General features: G+C 47.5%; 1 protein-coding gene across 1 annotated transcript in view; it reads right to left on the reverse strand.

The window, feature by feature from the left end:
* LOC119403994 (CRISP/Allergen/PR-1) overlaps positions 1–10,483 on the reverse strand; it is a 60,849-nt gene extending 50,366 nt beyond the window's left edge. Inside the window, exons 1-3 of the mRNA XM_037670628.2 lie at positions 10,397–10,483; positions 7,099–7,374; positions 2,115–2,205 (exon numbers count right to left, since the gene is read on the reverse strand). Coding sequence (XP_037526556.1) covers positions 2,115–2,205; positions 7,099–7,374 — 367 coding nt within the window. The 5' untranslated portion in view covers positions 10,397–10,483. The remainder of the gene's footprint in view (positions 1–2,114; positions 2,206–7,098; positions 7,375–10,396) is intronic.
* Positions 10,484–18,383: the final 7,900 nt, after the last annotated feature.

Genomic DNA, 18,383 nt, shown 5'->3' on the forward strand with positions numbered 1-18,383 from the left:
CAGCTCTGGCTGGTTGCAAACCGGCAAGTCTGATACGTAGCTAAAGGCTACGTTCCTCTGCTTCAGCTCGCGCTCGTTCCGAGGACACGCGTTCGGTAGCTATCTCGTGACTCAGCGTTGGGGGCTTGCGTTGATTTGCACAGAGCGAGAGCGAGAATATTTTAAAGAGGCAATGGGGAGGGCTGTTCAATTAAAAACGACTTCAGCTATTTATCCTTGTACAGCCCTCAATACCAGCCGGCGCAGATCATCTAGGTTGGAACTCGGCAGTGTATACCCTCCTACCATTCGACAGAGGGTCACCGAGGATTCCGCAGAAGCGGGGAGTCATGCTAAATGGGCCGGTTCTTGGGCTTCAAACTCGGCTTTACGGGGTATGCACTCAGTTTTCCGATATGCCAACCCGTTAAATAAAATCGTAGGATTTCACAACCACGGAAATAAAAATGTCTTGCTAAGAGATGCTTGGTCATTTTGGATTCACTGGAAGCAATCACCGCTCGAATGTCAGACGAAAAATGCCACTGCATTTCTTTTCCACTCTCTAAGCGAGGCACATTCACCACTTGGCACGCAGACTCTCTCTGGCAGTGTGGAACGCCCCGTATACAAGGGTCGTCAAACTACACGAAAATCTTTCGCTGAAATTCCGACCTCAGCACGGGGCACGTGCGACGTGCATTTTGTGTCGGCTGCGGTTTGAACTTACTTTCACGAGGCCTTACACGACATTAGACCATATACCAGTCAGTTTCACGAAATTATTGGGTCCGTGACCAACAAAAGCAATTAAACGCGCACCTTAACAGCAAATAAAAACATTCTTCGGGACACTGGCATTGCCGAGAGTTGTCAACATTTTTAACGTTCCTTTCTTTATTTTAACATCGGCGTGTATACATGATATTATTTTCCTTGACATTGTTTTGTGTTACTTTCAATGTCACTGTGCAATGTTATGTGCTGGGGTATTTTGATTTCTACGTTACCGTATGCTGGATTACCATCTGTACATTTCAGACTATCGTTATAAGGGTATATTATTGTTTCCATTATAAGATTGATAGTTTTTTTTTTGTTTTTTTTAACATAACGGTGTTCTCTGTTGCATGATACAGAAACTGCATGTTGTATGCGCACGTACCACCTGTTCCAGTGGCAAGGAGTAGGCGACGCCGTATATATGCACCAAAATTTCCTTATACTATCTCCAGCAAAAAAAAAATAATAAGTGAAACACCTAATTGGAGTATAACCGCATGTGATGCGTAAGGCCACGAAGAGAACACCGACCACTTATGTGTCACTGTTCTAATATAAACGAAAATCACACTCTCTAACGCATTGCGACGACTGGAGGATGGGCCACTCCGTGAAGGCGCTGCCGTAACACCACGTTTGCGCTCTCTTTCTTCTTTTGTCATGTTTATATTCCTCCTTTTTCCTTCCCTCTTCGTAAGGTAGCCAGCCGAAGGCTTTTCTAATCGTATTTTCCTGCCTTATCTTTTACCTCCGTATACTTGACCGTTAAAGCAAAGATGCTTCCAAGAGCTGACACTGAGCCATGCTCCCGCAAGGGTTGCAGAAGATAGCGCCATCGTCTTTCTTCAAGTGCCACTTCAGTTTTCAAAGAGCGCGCATTCGCTTCCGGGTTGCTTTTTGTCGGCTTCAATTAGCCGATATGAAGGCCTGCAGTTCTTGTTCCTCGAGACCGGCCTTTTTTTTTTTCGCGGCATAATGCACCGATAACGAGAGCCGGCTGAAATTCTTTCTAGATTCATCTCTCGCCCCACACCCACCGCATTCCCACAGTGATTTACCCTTCCTTCCTGCCCTGCATCATTCTACTCTGTCCGGGCAATACAGTCATCCAGGAAGGCACCCATCCGACCCATTTTGTAGTGATTTATTACAGTGTTCGGCGAACTTGGAGAAGTGGTTATAGCACTTGATCTACCCCTACTCCTAAGTGCATACTTCCTCCACCGTACTGGAGAAGTTGCAGTTAAGTTGTACGAAAGTCTTTCAAAATATTTGCACGCGGGCGAACACGCTCAGTACTCTACCCAGAGTAAAATGAATTTACCATCAAACTGAGTGCGACAGAAACTCACGTGTGAACCTGCCATTCGCATTATCATGCATCATGTCGCCACACTGATCGGCCAAGGCCTGCGCCACTTCGGCCAATTCGTCGTCCCACACCTGCGAGCAGCGTATCAACAACAATGTACGAAGCCCTCTGCAACTCAATCAGCAGAGAAAAAAAAAGAACGTTTTCAAGTGCTTCCAGTATGAAATATGGTTTCAAACGTGACAATGTTGATCGACATAAGAACTGCGTTTAAAAACTGTATGAGAACAAATACGTCTAAAGCAGAAGCCAACTAGATCATTTTCTGGTCAACCTCCCTGCCCTCTGCCTTCCTGAGCGTAAGCTGCGGAAATATGTCATATACAAGCAATTACCACCATGTGGATCTGCAGTTTATGACGCCGCAACCCGCGACCCCATCTATTGCTTGTCGCCTGCAATACACGGGCTACCAGCCACGATTAGCCACCCATACAACACCCAAGGTAAATGTAAATGGTAGCGAAGCTTCCATAGAAGCCCATACGTTCAGAAAATGGCTGCTCATCAGCTGCTCATGGGGCTTGGCGCCATCTGTGTGAGGAGGGAACACTTCCGGCGGAACAAAAAATAAAGCGGATGTGACGCAATATCCGGTAAAAAAGTGACGTCATTTTGTTGGCACTAGCGCGAAATTTGACCTCAAAATATTTTTCCTAGGCCCCTGATCACTAAGGACTCGCGCTACAGCGAGCCGGCAAGCCCTTGGCGAATGCGCTTGAAGCCAACGCTAGCTAAACTAGTATCGACCCGTGAATAAACAGCCGTGTTTAAGTGTACCGTCGTGGAATTCGCCTTGGTTTTACCAGGAAACTTTATTCTCTGAGCTTTTATTCTGCGTTCGTGTGATCTTCCACAGCGTGAATAACGTAGGCAGCAGCGTACATCTCATATTTGCAGCGTTGCTTATTTGCTTCGCACATGCGCAGGGGACTTAAAGAGCGCATTGCATGCGTGCTTCAGTTCTAACGAGAAGAAATGACGCCTGGTCACGCCAAAATAATGATATTTCAGTTTTATTCAATGGTCACAATAAAGCAATTTAACACACCCTACACAATGAGCAACAAACCCTTACAAAAATTTATTTAGGCAGTCTATAGACTGTCAAAACCCATTTCTAGACAGTCTATAGACTGTCTAAATGTATTTTTGTAAGGGAATGTCATAAGTACAAAAGGTGCGTACACTACGTGCACTATGTTTTGCCTTTTGTTCCGATAAATTAACCTTACGTGTAACGTGTCAAGACATGCGAATTGCAGCGATCGTAGCGCGACAGATAACTTAGCGATCTGCTCACCGATAACCGGAAATATAGTAGGCACCGCATGTTCACGAAGGAAACCGGGCAGCAGGAATACTGATCCATGAAAATCCAGCAAGCACACTACTCCGAACCGTTGCCCCGGTGTCTTATCTAGAAGAGAGGGCTCGCCAGGCGTACGCGTGTTGCTATTGCATCCTTGGAACACCACATCGTTTCCGCTAGTACCGAGGAAAGCGTTCGGCGTGAAATGTTAGCCGCCTCGTGCCGTTGTCCGTTGAACACCGTAGCCAACACGTTCACCAATGATGAAACGCACATCGCAACTTCGCGCACACAAAAATCAAATTCTCACCACAATAATTCACAGCACGCATGCAAGTGCGAAACACCAGCACACCTGAGGGGGTGTGTCGCCGCAGGACGAACTTTACGCGCGCCTTTCCGAACACTACAAGGACTGCGTCGCAGAGCAATGGCATGTGTCATTCTTTAGAGGGCGCTAATAAGAAGATTTTTGATAATGCATATACATTTTCATGAATTCTTTGTACACTGGATCTAAATAAATGTTATTCTGAAATAAATCTCGGTCATAAAATATAAATATTATTTTGTTGTTGAATGAAATTAGGTTTTTTGTTATTAGTGTTTGTTCCCACAACACCTAGTCGCGCTTCAATCGCTACTCCCATAACTCCCCATGCTGATGTCGCTGACAATAGGATCTGAACCGCTTTTCGCCCGAAGCTTCGCGACCTATTTGGATAGACCTTGCAACACCTGCAAGCAGTTATATAATCGCAATAATCGCAACGCTTTCCAAAATACAATTTTTCCTGGTCGCTTTAAAGAGATACGGAACGATAACTTTGCGGACGGTCTTTTGTGGCAGAACAAGATAACTACTAAAAATACCAATGCAACAAAGCGATTTGAAAAAAAAAGCAGGACGCACGAAACAAACGAACAGGTACACACAAGACGAGCGCGAACTAATTGTCACAGTTGTTACTTATTTCTGTTTGAACAGCGCGCTCCTTTCGCAAACGCGGCCCCTGCAGCGAGCGAAGCGAAGCACCCCACCGGCCGCCCCTTCTTTCCTTGAGATAAGCGCACGAAAGCAACGTCGCCCTGTAGAGCCAACAGCAACGGCGTTCGCAGGGGCGGGGCGACGATCTTTAAAGCGCGCAACACGCGCGCACGTCGCGCCATCTATGTGGCCACCAAGAAAGCATGCTGAATTTCATAGTGTATATAAATAGCTCGCCGTTAGCAGGCTGAGAGACGATGCTGTCGTGGCCTAACGTCTAACGCGGCGGGCTGCAAAGCGAGAGGTCGCCCGTTCGATACCGCGCGTCGGAAAGAATTTCTTATTGTGACCTTTCTATATATATACATACTTATACATATACGGTGAATGACGGCGACGGGGACGGACATTTTCCAGCCGAGACTTTCCATATAATTGCTATCGCAATAAAAAAGGACGATAAACATCTTTTTTTCAGCGATTTTCGGTTGTGCCTAGAGGCTGCCGGTAGCAGCTGCAACACGTCATCACACCCCGCGAGCGCGCGGCCGCAGCAGCCACGGGGGCCGCAGTGCCTTCATTGCTGTCGGCGCTACTCGCTTGCAATTGACGTACAGCTGTTCCAAAAGTAAAACGGAGCACGCGAGCTGTGGCCAAACGGGGCGAAGCTACATCGAAGATGCGCAGCAGATAGCGAGAGTGCGTCGGCATATCCGGCTGACCCGTCCCGATATTCTGATGCTCGCCCTATCGCCGGCTGGAGCGAAGCCGCGCTACCACAATAACTGCTCGACAGGGGGCGAAAGGGGTGGCATTCTTGGCTATACAGAAAGCGCATGTCTCCGAATATTTTGTCGCGACGCTGGCGAGAAATGCCTAGAGCGTTGAAAGCGTTCCCTGACGAGCAGTGATGGTAGCAGTGCGGCTTTCGCTCGAGCCGGTGATAAGGCGAGCATCAGAATATTGGGATGGATCAGCCGGATATGCCGACGCACTCTCGCTATCTGCTGCGCATCTTCTGATAGAGCGCGCTGGCATGCAGTTTCGCCTAAAGTCCCCGGATATATTGAGGGACTTTAATTTCGCCCCGTTTGGCCACAGCTCGCGTGCTCCGTTTTACTTTTGGGGCACCTTACGTCTGAAACGTCGGGGAAATTTATCGCTTTGTATGACACATGCTTTCCCGCGGTGGGTCTTCAGTTTTAAAGCATTCGTCGCGGCGGAAGGAAATGCCTTGCTATACTGCTGCGTTGAAGGCTGTCATAACAGCATCGTCGGTCGCAACACACCGTCGCATGCCTTTCCTAGAGATGACAGTCGGCGTAGACTTTGGATACGTGCTTCCCAGCCATCACGCCAAACCTGGACACATTTAAAAATTGACTTTTATTTGCTAGCTCGGACCACTTTGTTGCTTGACTTAGCTGCGTCTGAAAATAAAAAAGGAACAGCAAAAGCAAGGAACAGTGGCACCATCTTGCCGTAATGCGCGCAAAGAAGGCTTGCTTTCGAATATTCCATGCTCTCCATCGTGACGAAGTCAACCGATCTCGATTAATTCAACCTATAAATGGCTTGTAGTAGCGTGGATGTGACAGTAGCTGCCGTATGCACAGAGCTATGAAACGGCCGAACTGCCTGACCGGCACGTCCACGGCCTCCTGCGCCTCTGCGTCACTTGGCGCCAGTGGTAGCGAAATACAAAGCTAGTGTAAGTAGACTAAAGTACACGTCAACCCGCCCCCGAAAGCATTCGTAATGCATCCGCAGTCCCCAACTATGGCACGCTCCATAATCAGATCACGGCTTCAGCGCGAAAAACTCCAGAACTTATTCTTGAGTAACAGCTCAAATCTGAACACATTGCGGTTGTAGTACAGCACTGAAGCAAATGTTCATTTACACCATTTATTACCATGAGACGTATTAATCCTTTACAGCTTGACCAAACACTTAATCGCACCTGCAAGTACGCAGCTTCGGAACCCGCTCGTTTCTGGTCGCTGTTCATGCAGCTTGTTTTCTCTTTTTTCTTATAAAGAAAGTTCAGGTAGCCAGATCCTTGCCCTTTGCTCTTACTGGCACTGCTGGGCGCGTTGGCGCGTAGCTGCAGCAAAACAATCTTTTTCAGAAACAACGCTCCTAAGAAAACTGCGCAGGTCGATGCAAAGCGTGAAGCATTGCAAGTGATAGCTAAGAGAATATTACATGGAGCTAGACTCGCCGACGTTTGCCGGTGTAAAAGTAAACGGAGACGGCTACCATATATATATATATATATATATACAGTTGACCCATGTGTTCGCCGCTGCACGCGAACCTTTCTCTGCGCCCCTCTTCGAGTGAAACGAGCTTTTGCATGTCCTCTATAGACACCGCATACTTAGGCCAAAGAGAAAGCTCGGCTATGTAAGAGTGCTTGGCGTCGTTGCATGGTGACGTTATCATTGGTGCGCTGCGTTGGAACTGTGTATTCTCCAGCGGATGTCAACGAGGCGGTATGTCAAAACCCCGCGTGTTACTTTTTGCGCCCGAGCTTCGCTTCCGGCAACATCAGCCAATTACGCCGTTTCTGTTCACTTGTGTTTTCTTAGCTTCGCTATACGCAAGGGAACAGTTTCTATTCTCACCGCCAACCTTGATTTCTGTCCGCAATGGGCTCACCAGTTCGTACATGTTCGCCGCCGGCTTGAAGCCCTTGAGCCGGCCCATGGCTATAAGGCTGCGTAGTTTGTTGTGGCGCCGCAGAAAGTCCTTCTTCTCGCGGTTCGACAGACCCCGTAAGAGTATGGTGCAGTTGCGATTGCGTGGCTGGCAAGCAGTGTGAACGACACCGTTGCGCGTGTTCCAGTAGGCGGGTCTACAGGGCTTCGCCACGACGGCGCTGGAGCCGCTGGCTAGAATGGCCACTGCCACCCAGACGCAAAGCACCAGCCACATCTGAGCAAAAGAGCAGAGTCGGCATTCACAAAAGAAGCTCCTACACCAAGACTGCTTGTAATCGTCGTGTTATCCTCGTGTCGGTCATACAAGCGAAGGCGACCGGCCAATGGCATGCAACGTTTAAGAAAGAGCTTTGCAAATGGGCCCAGGTATACTGCGATCTGTAGATAAATGCTCTAAAGTGCGATATTAATGATAACTAACAGACAATAATGCCAAGGAAAGTACAGGGAATGTTATATGTAGTAATTAGGTTATAAGTGTGAAGAAAGTAAAATGGACGACAAGATAACTTGCCGCCAACAGGAACTGAACCTGCGTCCTTCGGATAACGCGTCCGATGCTCTACCACTGAGCTACGGCGGCGGTCATCCTCCCGCCCACTTTATGGCGTATATATGTGCATTTTTAAACGTAGGAGTGTTAGTAGGCGCCCATCGAAGCCATGGCGGCGAGTGTGGAACACTCTTTTCTTCTGCCTGTAGGCGTCACGTAGCACGTGATCTTTTTACGAGCTGCCAGCTGACCAATAATTCTTCGCATACTACCTGAAGGCATCAAGTCTGCTAGAACGAGATCCTCGCTATGAATGAAGGAAAGAAGATGGCTTTCAAGAGCTAGTTTTTCTTTGTTAGACACAACATTAATGATAACTAACAGACAATAATGCCAAGGAAAGTAGAGGGGATGTTATTTGTATTAAATCGGATACAAATGTGAAGAAAGTAAAGTGGACGAAAAGATAACTTGCCGTTTTAAATGCACATATATACCCCATAAAGTGGACGGGAGGATGACCGCCGCCGTAGCTCAGTGGTAGAGCATCGGACGCGTTATTCGAAGGTCGCAGGTTCAGCCCCTGTTATCTTTTCGTACACTTTACTTTTTTCACATGTATATCCTATTACTACAGATAACATCTACTTTCCTTGGCATTATTGTCTGTTAGTTACCATTAACATTGTCTCTAACAAAGAAAAACGAGCCCTTTAAATTCATCTTCTTTCCTTTTAAGGTGAGAGGGATACTTTTGGTCAGTGATCTCCTTATTGTGCAGAATGCACTGTTACTTTGCGCTTCTTGAAGTCCACATCACAGCATCATTGGTAACACTAAATAATTTCATTAACTTTTCTCTCTGCTATTTTTTATCAAACGCATAGATTAAGCAGAAATATAGCAGCAAAAGCACGGAAGTGACAGTTTTACAAAGAAACGTGTAACAAAAAAAAAGCGCAAGATAATTCTGAATAGCGCCGTGGTACGTATTGTGGACATAATGCACGCCATGCCGTGCGTAAGGCTGTCGGTCAGCAGTGCTGGAAAAGTCATGCAAATGCGACTGCGCGTAGTCGTTTATATGCAAGAAAGAACAAGCTCCTGTCAAGCCAGATCAGTTTAGTGCTAAAGATAATGTTAGGTACGAGTATGTGCGGAATCGGCGCGAATTTGGAGGTATAATTGCGCTCACGCTATTATGATACACGGGCGTTTAATGTCACCGATTTTCTCTCGGTGCACATTGAAATCAGAACAGCTGTCTGTTTATACTGAATTGCAATAAATGCGAAAGTATCGAATACAGTGAAGCCTCGGTGATACGATCACAGCTCATACGAATTTCGGTGTGATACGAATTTTTCATTGGTCCCTGCCAAGGCCCATTGGCCTGCAATGTAATGGAGTACGGTTGTTGCGAACCGATTTTCACCCCGCGACGTTTGATACGAACGTGCGCTACCGCTCAGGTACGAAGAGGTGCTGCCCGCGCTGTCGCGGAAGATGCGCCAAGCACGTGCGAGCGCGGGAACGCAAGCGTGGGCATGCGCGGCGCACCGCCAAATCGTCAGGATCACGGTGTAAGAAAAACACTTTTCTTATGGTCAGAATAAACCTTCAGAGGCGCGTCACGGCCTCCGAGATTGTGTGCGCGAATCTTTGAGGTTCTTATGTGCCTCCGTGTGCCTTCGCGTTTAGATTAGAGAGGACATTAGCGCCGTGCTTTTTTTTTTTTTTTCTAACGCGTCGACGCGGGCTGCTGTCGTTGTGCTGTTTACGCGTGCCTGCCTCGGGCATCAGACATCATATGAGAGGTGGACGAGGACCGAAATCTCCAAAAAACATCCCCAACACCTCCGCGATAACAAAATCATAGCACAGAACCGTGGTTCTGTCATTTTGTGGCCTTTATCCATCGTGTCAAAGCGCTTCTTTTGTCACTTTTGCTACAGTACTCCGGTGTCATGCAAAAAAGCATACTAGAATTTGGAAGGGGCTACTGCTGTCGCGGGTCACAACGCACCTCGTTCATTAATTAAATACGCGCGTACAGGCCGTATATTTACGAGTGCTGGTGTGATTGTCGACAACTAAAAACTTAACTGACAATCATTCAGGGTTTTTCCTGACGTTGCTGCGGCCCTGAAAAACAATAAATGAATATGTACGCCTGCTTTCTTTTGTCGCATGCTAATTTTCCATGCTTTCTGGTGATACGAATTTCGGATGATACGTATATTTTTGGTGGTCCCGTGAGATTCGTATCATCGAGGTTTCACTGTATTTTGCCACTTATGGGGGCCTGTAGTTCTGCCCGCCCATGACTTCATCCTTCAGAGTGACTACGTTGACTTTACAAATGGTATGAGTATGTAAAACAAGATAAACGTTTGGAAAAGACTCAGAAACTCTTCAGTAGCACTGAAGGTTTGAAATTACCATTAAACACTTCAGTAACATTAAAATTAGCATGTAATTCTTCTTTTTACTCGATTTTACTCGATCGCAAGTAAATATTTTTGAAGCCAAAATGTTTTAGCGCTGACTGGAGCTTTATGATTTTTCTGAACCATAAACCTGGTCACCTCGCAAGCAAGCGCAGATGTACGTAAGAGAGAGTATAAAGCAGTGTTGTCTATACTCCCCACGATGATCTTTGTCATTCTACAGAACACACAATGAGGAATTGATAGGTAAGCTAGAACCAAACTACATAAACCTTAAACACTAACGTACTCACGTCATTAAAGATGAATTTCACGTCGAAGAGTCTGAGATGTATCCACACGTATTTCGCACGGCTAGAGAAGCAACTGCAACTGCAAAGCTTGTTTGACAAGCCACCAACGTCAGAACGTGACACCATAGACGCATGACCATAGACGAATGGCTTAGGTTTACGCTGAAACTTGAGCAGCAGGCAAAACAACGCGTTGCCAGTATACAATAGTGCATGTACGAAAATTTCATACGGTGTTTTGACTGCGAAAAACGAAACGCCCGCTTTACTGCTACTCATGTAAGGTGCTTCCGATGAGAGTGCTGCTCGCACTGGCGTGCCATACCCCGCGAACGCGACAACGGAGCCGTGATGCTGTTTATAGTGTACATATAAAGATGACGTCAGTAGCAAGTAGAGAATAAAAGTGATTTAAGGCATGATCAGGCACATTTAGGCGTCTTGTGGACGTCCCTATTGTAATAGCAGGCTATTTCCTTTGCCGTAGCGTGATAAGATGCGGCAGTTAGTTGTGGTTCATTGCGGAACAGCGCAAAATAGGTCAAAACACCAAAGATAAGAAAGCGACCCAAACAAGCGCTGACTATAAACTGAAGCTTTATTCCTAAGAACAAGCCAATATAAGGGAAAAGGTCAAGGAACATATATAGACTACAAAAGAGATGCAGCGAGGAGGGAGGGAAGAAAACCTTATAGTGGCTTGTTCTTAGGAATGAAGCTTCAGCTGATGGTCAGCGCTTGTTTGTGTCCCTTTCTTATCGTTGGTGTTTTGTCCTTTTTTGCAGTGTTCCGCAGCGACCCTTTGCCGTGGCCGACACTAAGTGAGCGCGCACTCACCGCGAGGTTTCCGCCGCAGTGTCTACACTGGCGTCGAAGACACTGTAACCGAAGTGGTTCGTCGCTGTCGACAGGGTGCACAGCTGCCGGCCTCTGGTCTGCCCCCTTTGAGGCTGCGGTGGCACGCGGCCGCGCCTATTCACGCTGGGGGCAGCTGCGTCACGCCGGCCCAGCAGCGTGCACGCCGTGGCGGGGCTGCGCGCAGAAAAGCACAAGTGACCGGAGAAAGGAGGGAACAGGGCACACTTGTGAATAAAGTCCCACGGATCCAGAACGTCGCATGCACTAAGCGCGTGCCCTTCCCATGCAGTGCGGTCTTACACGGTGCTGAAACTGCAGAAGGTGAGGGAACCAGCAAGCGCGAACGAGTGTCACGTTCACGCCTGACGACAACTGGCGGCATTCAGAGCAATTGCTGCGACTTGGGAGAGAAGCGGGGCGAAAGCTCTGCTTCCGCCCCAGGTTGAAATAAAACGTCACCACAGTCAAAAATGATAAAAGGGGAAACGCAAAATGCAGGCGCACTAAGCAAGATTTCCAGCTGCCACCCATTTAGTGACTCTCGACTGTACCCGGCCACTACCTCTACGCTTCTACTTGCATAGCATTTCTGCGTCAGAGCTGAGACCGTTATCGGCATTGCTAAAAATGAAGAAATGTTCTGCGTCTCGTTTGCTTCTGAAGTGCCGATGGCGGTGCAAGAGGCGCGGAAAGCCTGGCTTGCTTTGTCGGCAATTGCACCATCTCAGCATCGGTTACACTATTAGCCCTGGTATCGCACTGAGGGCACGATGTAGGCATCGCTACCTCACTACACAGCGCATACCCCTTATAACTTCGGCTATAAGGAACAGCATCATGAGAACAGAGAAAACACATGAAAGGGGTCATGAACCACTTTTCCAAGTAATGATCTAATAACCTTGGTATCGGAGTTTACTGCCTCCCGAATCGATTGCCGCAAAAATTTCTCGAATCCGTCAAGAATCAGCGGAGTTACGGGGGTTTGGCGCACGCTCCCAGCGCTTTCTCTCTTTCCTCGTGCCGACGAGCGCACTCGAAGCTAGACAGGGAGGGATGACACGGGGGAAAGAAGTTACGTCAGTGCGCGTCATGAAACGCGATCGCTCTCCCGCTGTGATTCGCTTGCGCGAGTGCGGCTACCGTGTACTGAGGAGTGCGGCGCCGGCAAGTGGCGGCACCCCGCGGCAAGAAGCGCATCTGATCCGAACTCCGCTCTCGATTTACGTCGGCTATCGGCCAATAAGCATGCTATGTCTCTTGCGACGTAAACTGACAGATCCGCGACGTAAACTGACAGACGCCCCGCCCACCGACGAGAGTGAGAACCGGCCTCAGTTTGAAAAGAGGGCGCCTGGGGAAACGGCAACTTCGCGCTCCGATTGTGGCCTTTACGCGGCGCGCACGACTGTAGTATTTGGCCGAGTAGTTCATAGCCGTGTCAGCTTTCCGCAGGATGTGTTTTTTCAACAAGCCCAAGGGGTGCTTCATGACCCCTTGAAGGCAGTAGGCCAGAGAACTGATTATCAATGAATGTGTGACAGGCTCATGTTTCAGGTAGCATACAATGGTTTATTTGTCAGCTGCCTACTCCGAAGATTCACGTACACCATTGGTTAAAAGAATGTTCCACTTCCGCCGCCGTGGCCATGAGTGACTTAGGCTAACGCTCCGCTGGTTAGATCTTCTACACATAATAAATACCAAGTAATGTAGTACACGTGAAAACAGACGCCGCCCTATCGCAAGTGGTAGCTCAACGCTCGTGCAGTCATAAGGCTGTGGGTGCGGCTCCCACTGAATATCCCCTGCATTTCCATTACAAATAAACACCGAGACACATCCTCCAATTTGCTCCAAAACGGGCTCAGAGGTTTCAAAACTTGCGGGTGATCTTTTTTTTTTAACTTACAGCTTGCAATAGACTATTTTACGTAAGACATGTGGGCGCCGCCACCTTGGGCTGTTAAACGAATGTTTTCTCATTTTTGTATTTCGCGACGTGAATTGATAAGGTCAGGAAACGTTGAATGCACGAACCCAACCGTTATAATGCGTATACCAGGCACGTAGGCAAGGGGGGGGGGGGGGCGGGGGGCCCGCCCCCCCCCCCCCGAAATTCGTCCAGCCTTTTATGTTCCCGGGCAATTTTTTTTCTTTTTGCCATGAAAAGACTTCCTTTCGAATATTTAGGCCTTGGCCCCCCCCCCCCCCCCCCGAAAAAAAATCCTGGCTACGTGCCTGGCGTATACGTCTGCCGTAGCACTGTTCGTTTATTTGTTAAAGATCGAAAATGGCAAGGTTAACAGCCCAATATGGCGCCACCGTAACCCATCCGTAATATAGCGTATACGGTGTATTATGCGTATACTGTGGCAACGAGGAAAAACAGGTGATGGAATCACGTCGCAACACAGACCATGCAGTTCTATATACTGGGGGCAGACGCGTCAACTTTGTAATCTTCGTAAGTACGGTGGTTGCTGCTCAAGTTCTCAGCTTCGTTCACCATGACAGTCTAGCTTTACGTCGTGGTATTCAAAGCAGCGGCACTGATCGAGGCTTGGTTCAACGGTCGCACTGACAGAATAATTGCTTGATTCCTCACTCAATGAAATTTGATTGTTTCTGAGACAGTTAACGGCAAACTACGAACAAGTCCGGCGAACAGTAATCCTTTGACGCCTCGCATTAGATGGCGAAGTTCTTTGGCATCAGGGATCTCCGGGTCGGCTCGGGGATACAGACGGGCCGTGTCCACCTCAGACTCAGTGACACCCTCATCAAATATCACTAAACGTGACTCTACAAGTTGCTGTACCCAGTCATTACGACCATTACTTGCGACGGAGTCTAGAAGTTACTGACAAAAGACAAGAAGGCAGCATAGCTTCCCCGCCACGGAACAGTGTACCAGCGCTGCCCTGCATGGCGAAGTATATGTTCGAGTGCGTTATTTTTATTATTTTTTTGTCCGGGGTTCATTGATCTACCTGGGCGACCCGCTTGTATGGCTCGAGCTAATCTTCGATGTCCTCGACTGCATCACCGTGAAAAGTGTCTGGAATCCTAAAATGTTGAATAGTCGCATATGAAGGGCCGGCATTTACTATTTCGTTGAGAAACGGCTCCTGGTTGGCTGCGGTAATTCGAGGGACATTGCGTGAGGGCTAAGACCTTGCAGGCGGCGACTGTAGCGGTGGACAGGAGTATCAATGGGAGGAAGTGGCTCTGCGTCCAGACTGGAGGTGCCGGTCCGCGCGCCAGTCTCGAGAAGTAATTGCAGCACCTTTACCAGTGTCGCGACAAGGAAGAACAGGAGGCAGAACCCTGATGCTGCAAAGACCACTTTTATATCCAGGCCGTCGGCAGTTACATCATTCCGACGTCAGGAGATTGGAATTAATCACAGTGAAATAACCTGACGTTACAGTATCCCAAGAACGTGAAAAATCTACTGAAGAAGCTTCGCATGTGGTTGTTCAATTAAGTAACGCTTTTCTTATAATCCAAAGAATTGTTATCGCTAAAATCTATTCCGTCTCTCGTAGACATGCTATCATGGAGCCACCTAACACCATGGCTAATACCGTTCAAAACTGGCTGATTCCATCGAAGGTCACTAATCGTATAGTGAAAAAGCATCCCAAGCTTTCAGCAGCTGCCCCTGCTCATAACTCACCATGAAAGGCAAAATGATTGTATGTTTCTAACCCCGAAATTATGACTGCGCCAAACGAAATAAAAAATACCTTCGGAGCACGTCTACTCACCTAATGTTCTTAGCCCTCAACGAGAAACACGAAGCCATGCCAGTTCTCTTGCCTGGCAAAAAGCAGCTATCCTGGTGAAAGTTACAAGCGCATACACGCAACCATCGTCGCCGTTATGGACTCTCAATTCTGCACATTGTAGAACTCATTTTTCCCCTCGCTCGCATTTAGGAAACGATGCAGTCATACGTTGCGACTCTCCCATCCTGTGGATGTGCAAAATGGCTAGCAACAACGCTCCCAATATTTATTTTTCAGCGTTACGCTCTAGTATCGAAGGCCGGACAAGCAACGTGCCAGCAACCGATCTATGCCCTTACAAAAATGGATTTAGACAGTCTATAGAGTGTCTGTAGACTTCTTGTAGTCGAGTTCGCCTTTATGTAGATTTAGTATTTTGCCTAAAGAAAATCTTTTGACAATCTATAGACAAAAGTTTATACATGCGTGTCATCTTTCATCTAATTGCGTTCTATAGATTGTCTATAAACAAAAGTTTTAAAAAGCGTATGGTTCTTTTTTTTCTATTGTTGGTCTATATACAATCTATAGACAAAAGTTAAGTTGATGAAGTTTGTGTTTTGTCTAATCCCAGTGTATAGATTGTCTATATACAAAGGTTGATAAATTGGTGTTATTTCCTATTGTCAAATCCCAGTCTATAGACTGTCTAAAGACAGAAGCTAAAGTGGAGTTATTTAATTTTTTGCTGAAATAAGGCTTTTCATTGAAATTTTATCAGACGTGTGTACTTTATGCAATTTTGCTACCTTTTTGTTTATATAACATCTAAGCATGCACTCCTTATTGCCCCATTGGGCCCTAGCTGTAAGGTATGTTAAAAAAGAACTAAGGGGGCTCATTAATTAATTGAACCACAATGAAATTGAGCAGGAATGCGTTTTTGTATAACTCATTAACACATTCTGGCGCACATGGCACATATATATTTCCCCTCGTAACTCGCATGCTCACATTAGAACAAAAGATGTTTCTCAGTAAGTATGTCGCACTCTATGGCTCACCGACTGGATGTACTGCAAGGACTGTGTGGTTCTTTCCAACGTTACTAGAACAAACTCAGTTTCAAAGCTCCGTATCTCCGCCAGCGGAGGAGGGTGGTCCGAACGGCGGTCGCGAGAACTAGCGGCGCTGCAGTTCCGTCTTGCTCCACTATCGGCGCGTCGTCTGCTGCCACGGCATAACGCTGCGGTGCACCGCGCAGTTGCTCGCGGCAACTGCGCGGCAACTTTCTTATTGTATTAGTTAGGTGGATGCTTAGGTGGATATGCATAAGGTCGTCTGTATGCATTGGACCGCGTGCGTTGTTCATTGATTGGCTAAGAATCGATGTTCGGTCTATATTGCCACGCCACTTCTTGTTTATTTTGATGTATTCGGGTTTGACCAGCAAGGACGGTTATCAGCGCCCGACGCTGTCCGCGAAGCAGTGTTCGAGAAGCTTCGCGATCGTAGATCGTTTTGGTAAGATTGCGCGCTGCACGCGAATGTTCCAGCTTTGTCGAGAGATAACGCCGCCACCAGCGATATCGCTGGAAAGTTCGATAGCGCCTGTATAAAATCCGACGCCCTTGACCGCTTGTCACTTGATCGACGGTCGACGCTCTGTTCGCCGCTTTCAGTGTATTGCTGTAGTTTGACTTTGAGTTTCTCGGCCACAAGTTCGGCCGAATAAAGAGTTTCAACTCGGACCTGCTGACTGCTGCCTCGTCGACGTCACGACCCTGTGACAATATTTGAGCTGTCTACATAGCGCTTAACTTCCAGGCATAAGAGTTTCTAAGTGAATGAGGGTTTTCAGCGTAATTTTTATAACTACCACCACAATTTTAGCCGCTGCCGTCTTATCTAGACCAAGAACAACCCAACACGTTTGTAAAAGCCTTTATAGTGTACAAAGAAGCGTACTTACTCGAGATACAAAAACGTTCTAGAAAAACAGTACTCGTGTTTCTACAATTTATTGAAAAAATTGTTTTTGAAAAACATTGCCAATGCTCTGCAATGTTTACAAGACACGTTTTCGCGACGGTTAAAGGGATACTGACCCAAAATCGGAAAATTTTACGAGAACTCCGTAAATGAAATCTCAGTGTGCGATTACATCGAATAGCTGTCGTCTCTGAACAATTTTTTCAGCGATAGTTGTATTTTCGGTGTCTCATCTTTCTACGTCGCATCCTTCTACGGTGCCTTACACAATTCGAACAGCTCGGCCGTGATGTGAGCACCGAGCAGTTATTCGCGCGTACTCTGTCACAGTCGTCAGCATTCAACTTCAGTTTTTCAACTTCACCGAGCAGATGTTCCATGCCCGCAGCACTTACACTGTACGACAGCCGTTTGCGTTTCGTGCTGTAGCCGTTCACTACGCAGTTAAACTGCTCGTCAACTACAATTATCTTTTGCACAAGTAAGTCTCCGTTCCCGAAGCAAAGTGTGGGATTGGGCTAGTTGGTATTACATTATTAAACTGCTCAGCGCAAAAGATTTGACACGGTACAGCTAGAAAAGACGAGAACCAGCGCTGGTCCTCGTCTTTTCTATGTGTACCGTGTCAAATTTTTGCGCTGAGCAGCCCGTTCCCGAGCCGGCGAGTGTAAAATATTCCGCACATCTTGTTGGATACCTCGTCGTAAAATCTCTCGAAAATCCACTGCTTTGAAGGCATGGCGACAGCTGACAACTGATCGAATGTCAGTGTGATGCAACTCTCAGTCTCGGTAGCGTATATAGGTAATCGCCTGCCTTTCGTTTTGTTGTTCTATTTCTGGCGGCTCCTCCAAACTGGGCACGGGGCTTTCGCGGGGACGCCGTGCGTTTTGGGGAGGATTTGCGCCAAAACCCCGAACATTTTGGCTTTGAAATGTGGGGTGGAAGTGCTGGGAACAAGCGCGGCACGGCACCGGGCGCGAGTTCCCACTTTCCACGTGGGATCAAAACCTCTTGTCTCACAACGACACGACGATAGTGCTTTACAATGTCGTCACTCTCAAAATGAACGTCACAGACCCTGCATTTCGCAGTAAGCTTTCTATCTTTGCGATGCGAAGCTTGAATGGCGTAGGGTCTTTTGGAGGTCCGAAGAAGTGTCATGAAGCGGAGTCGTCGTTGCGGTAGCCGCTCTTGCGGCCCGGCGCAAAGCAAGTCGGCATACCGCACTGTGAATCTGTTCGCCCTCGTTACGCTTCGTACATCACTTCGTACAAGACGCTAAGCCCGGTCAAGAACAGTCGCAAAAATGACGAGCTAACAAAGCGCAGACGACGCTGTAACCCACGTGCGCTCGTACATCGCCGGCGCCGATCACAACAAGCGCCAGCCGCGGGAGCTAG

The sequence above is a fragment of the Rhipicephalus sanguineus genome, chromosome 1, assembly GCF_013339695.2.
Source record: "Rhipicephalus sanguineus isolate Rsan-2018 chromosome 1, BIME_Rsan_1.4, whole genome shotgun sequence".
Classification (NCBI taxonomy): domain Eukaryota; kingdom Metazoa; phylum Arthropoda; class Arachnida; order Ixodida; family Ixodidae; genus Rhipicephalus; species Rhipicephalus sanguineus.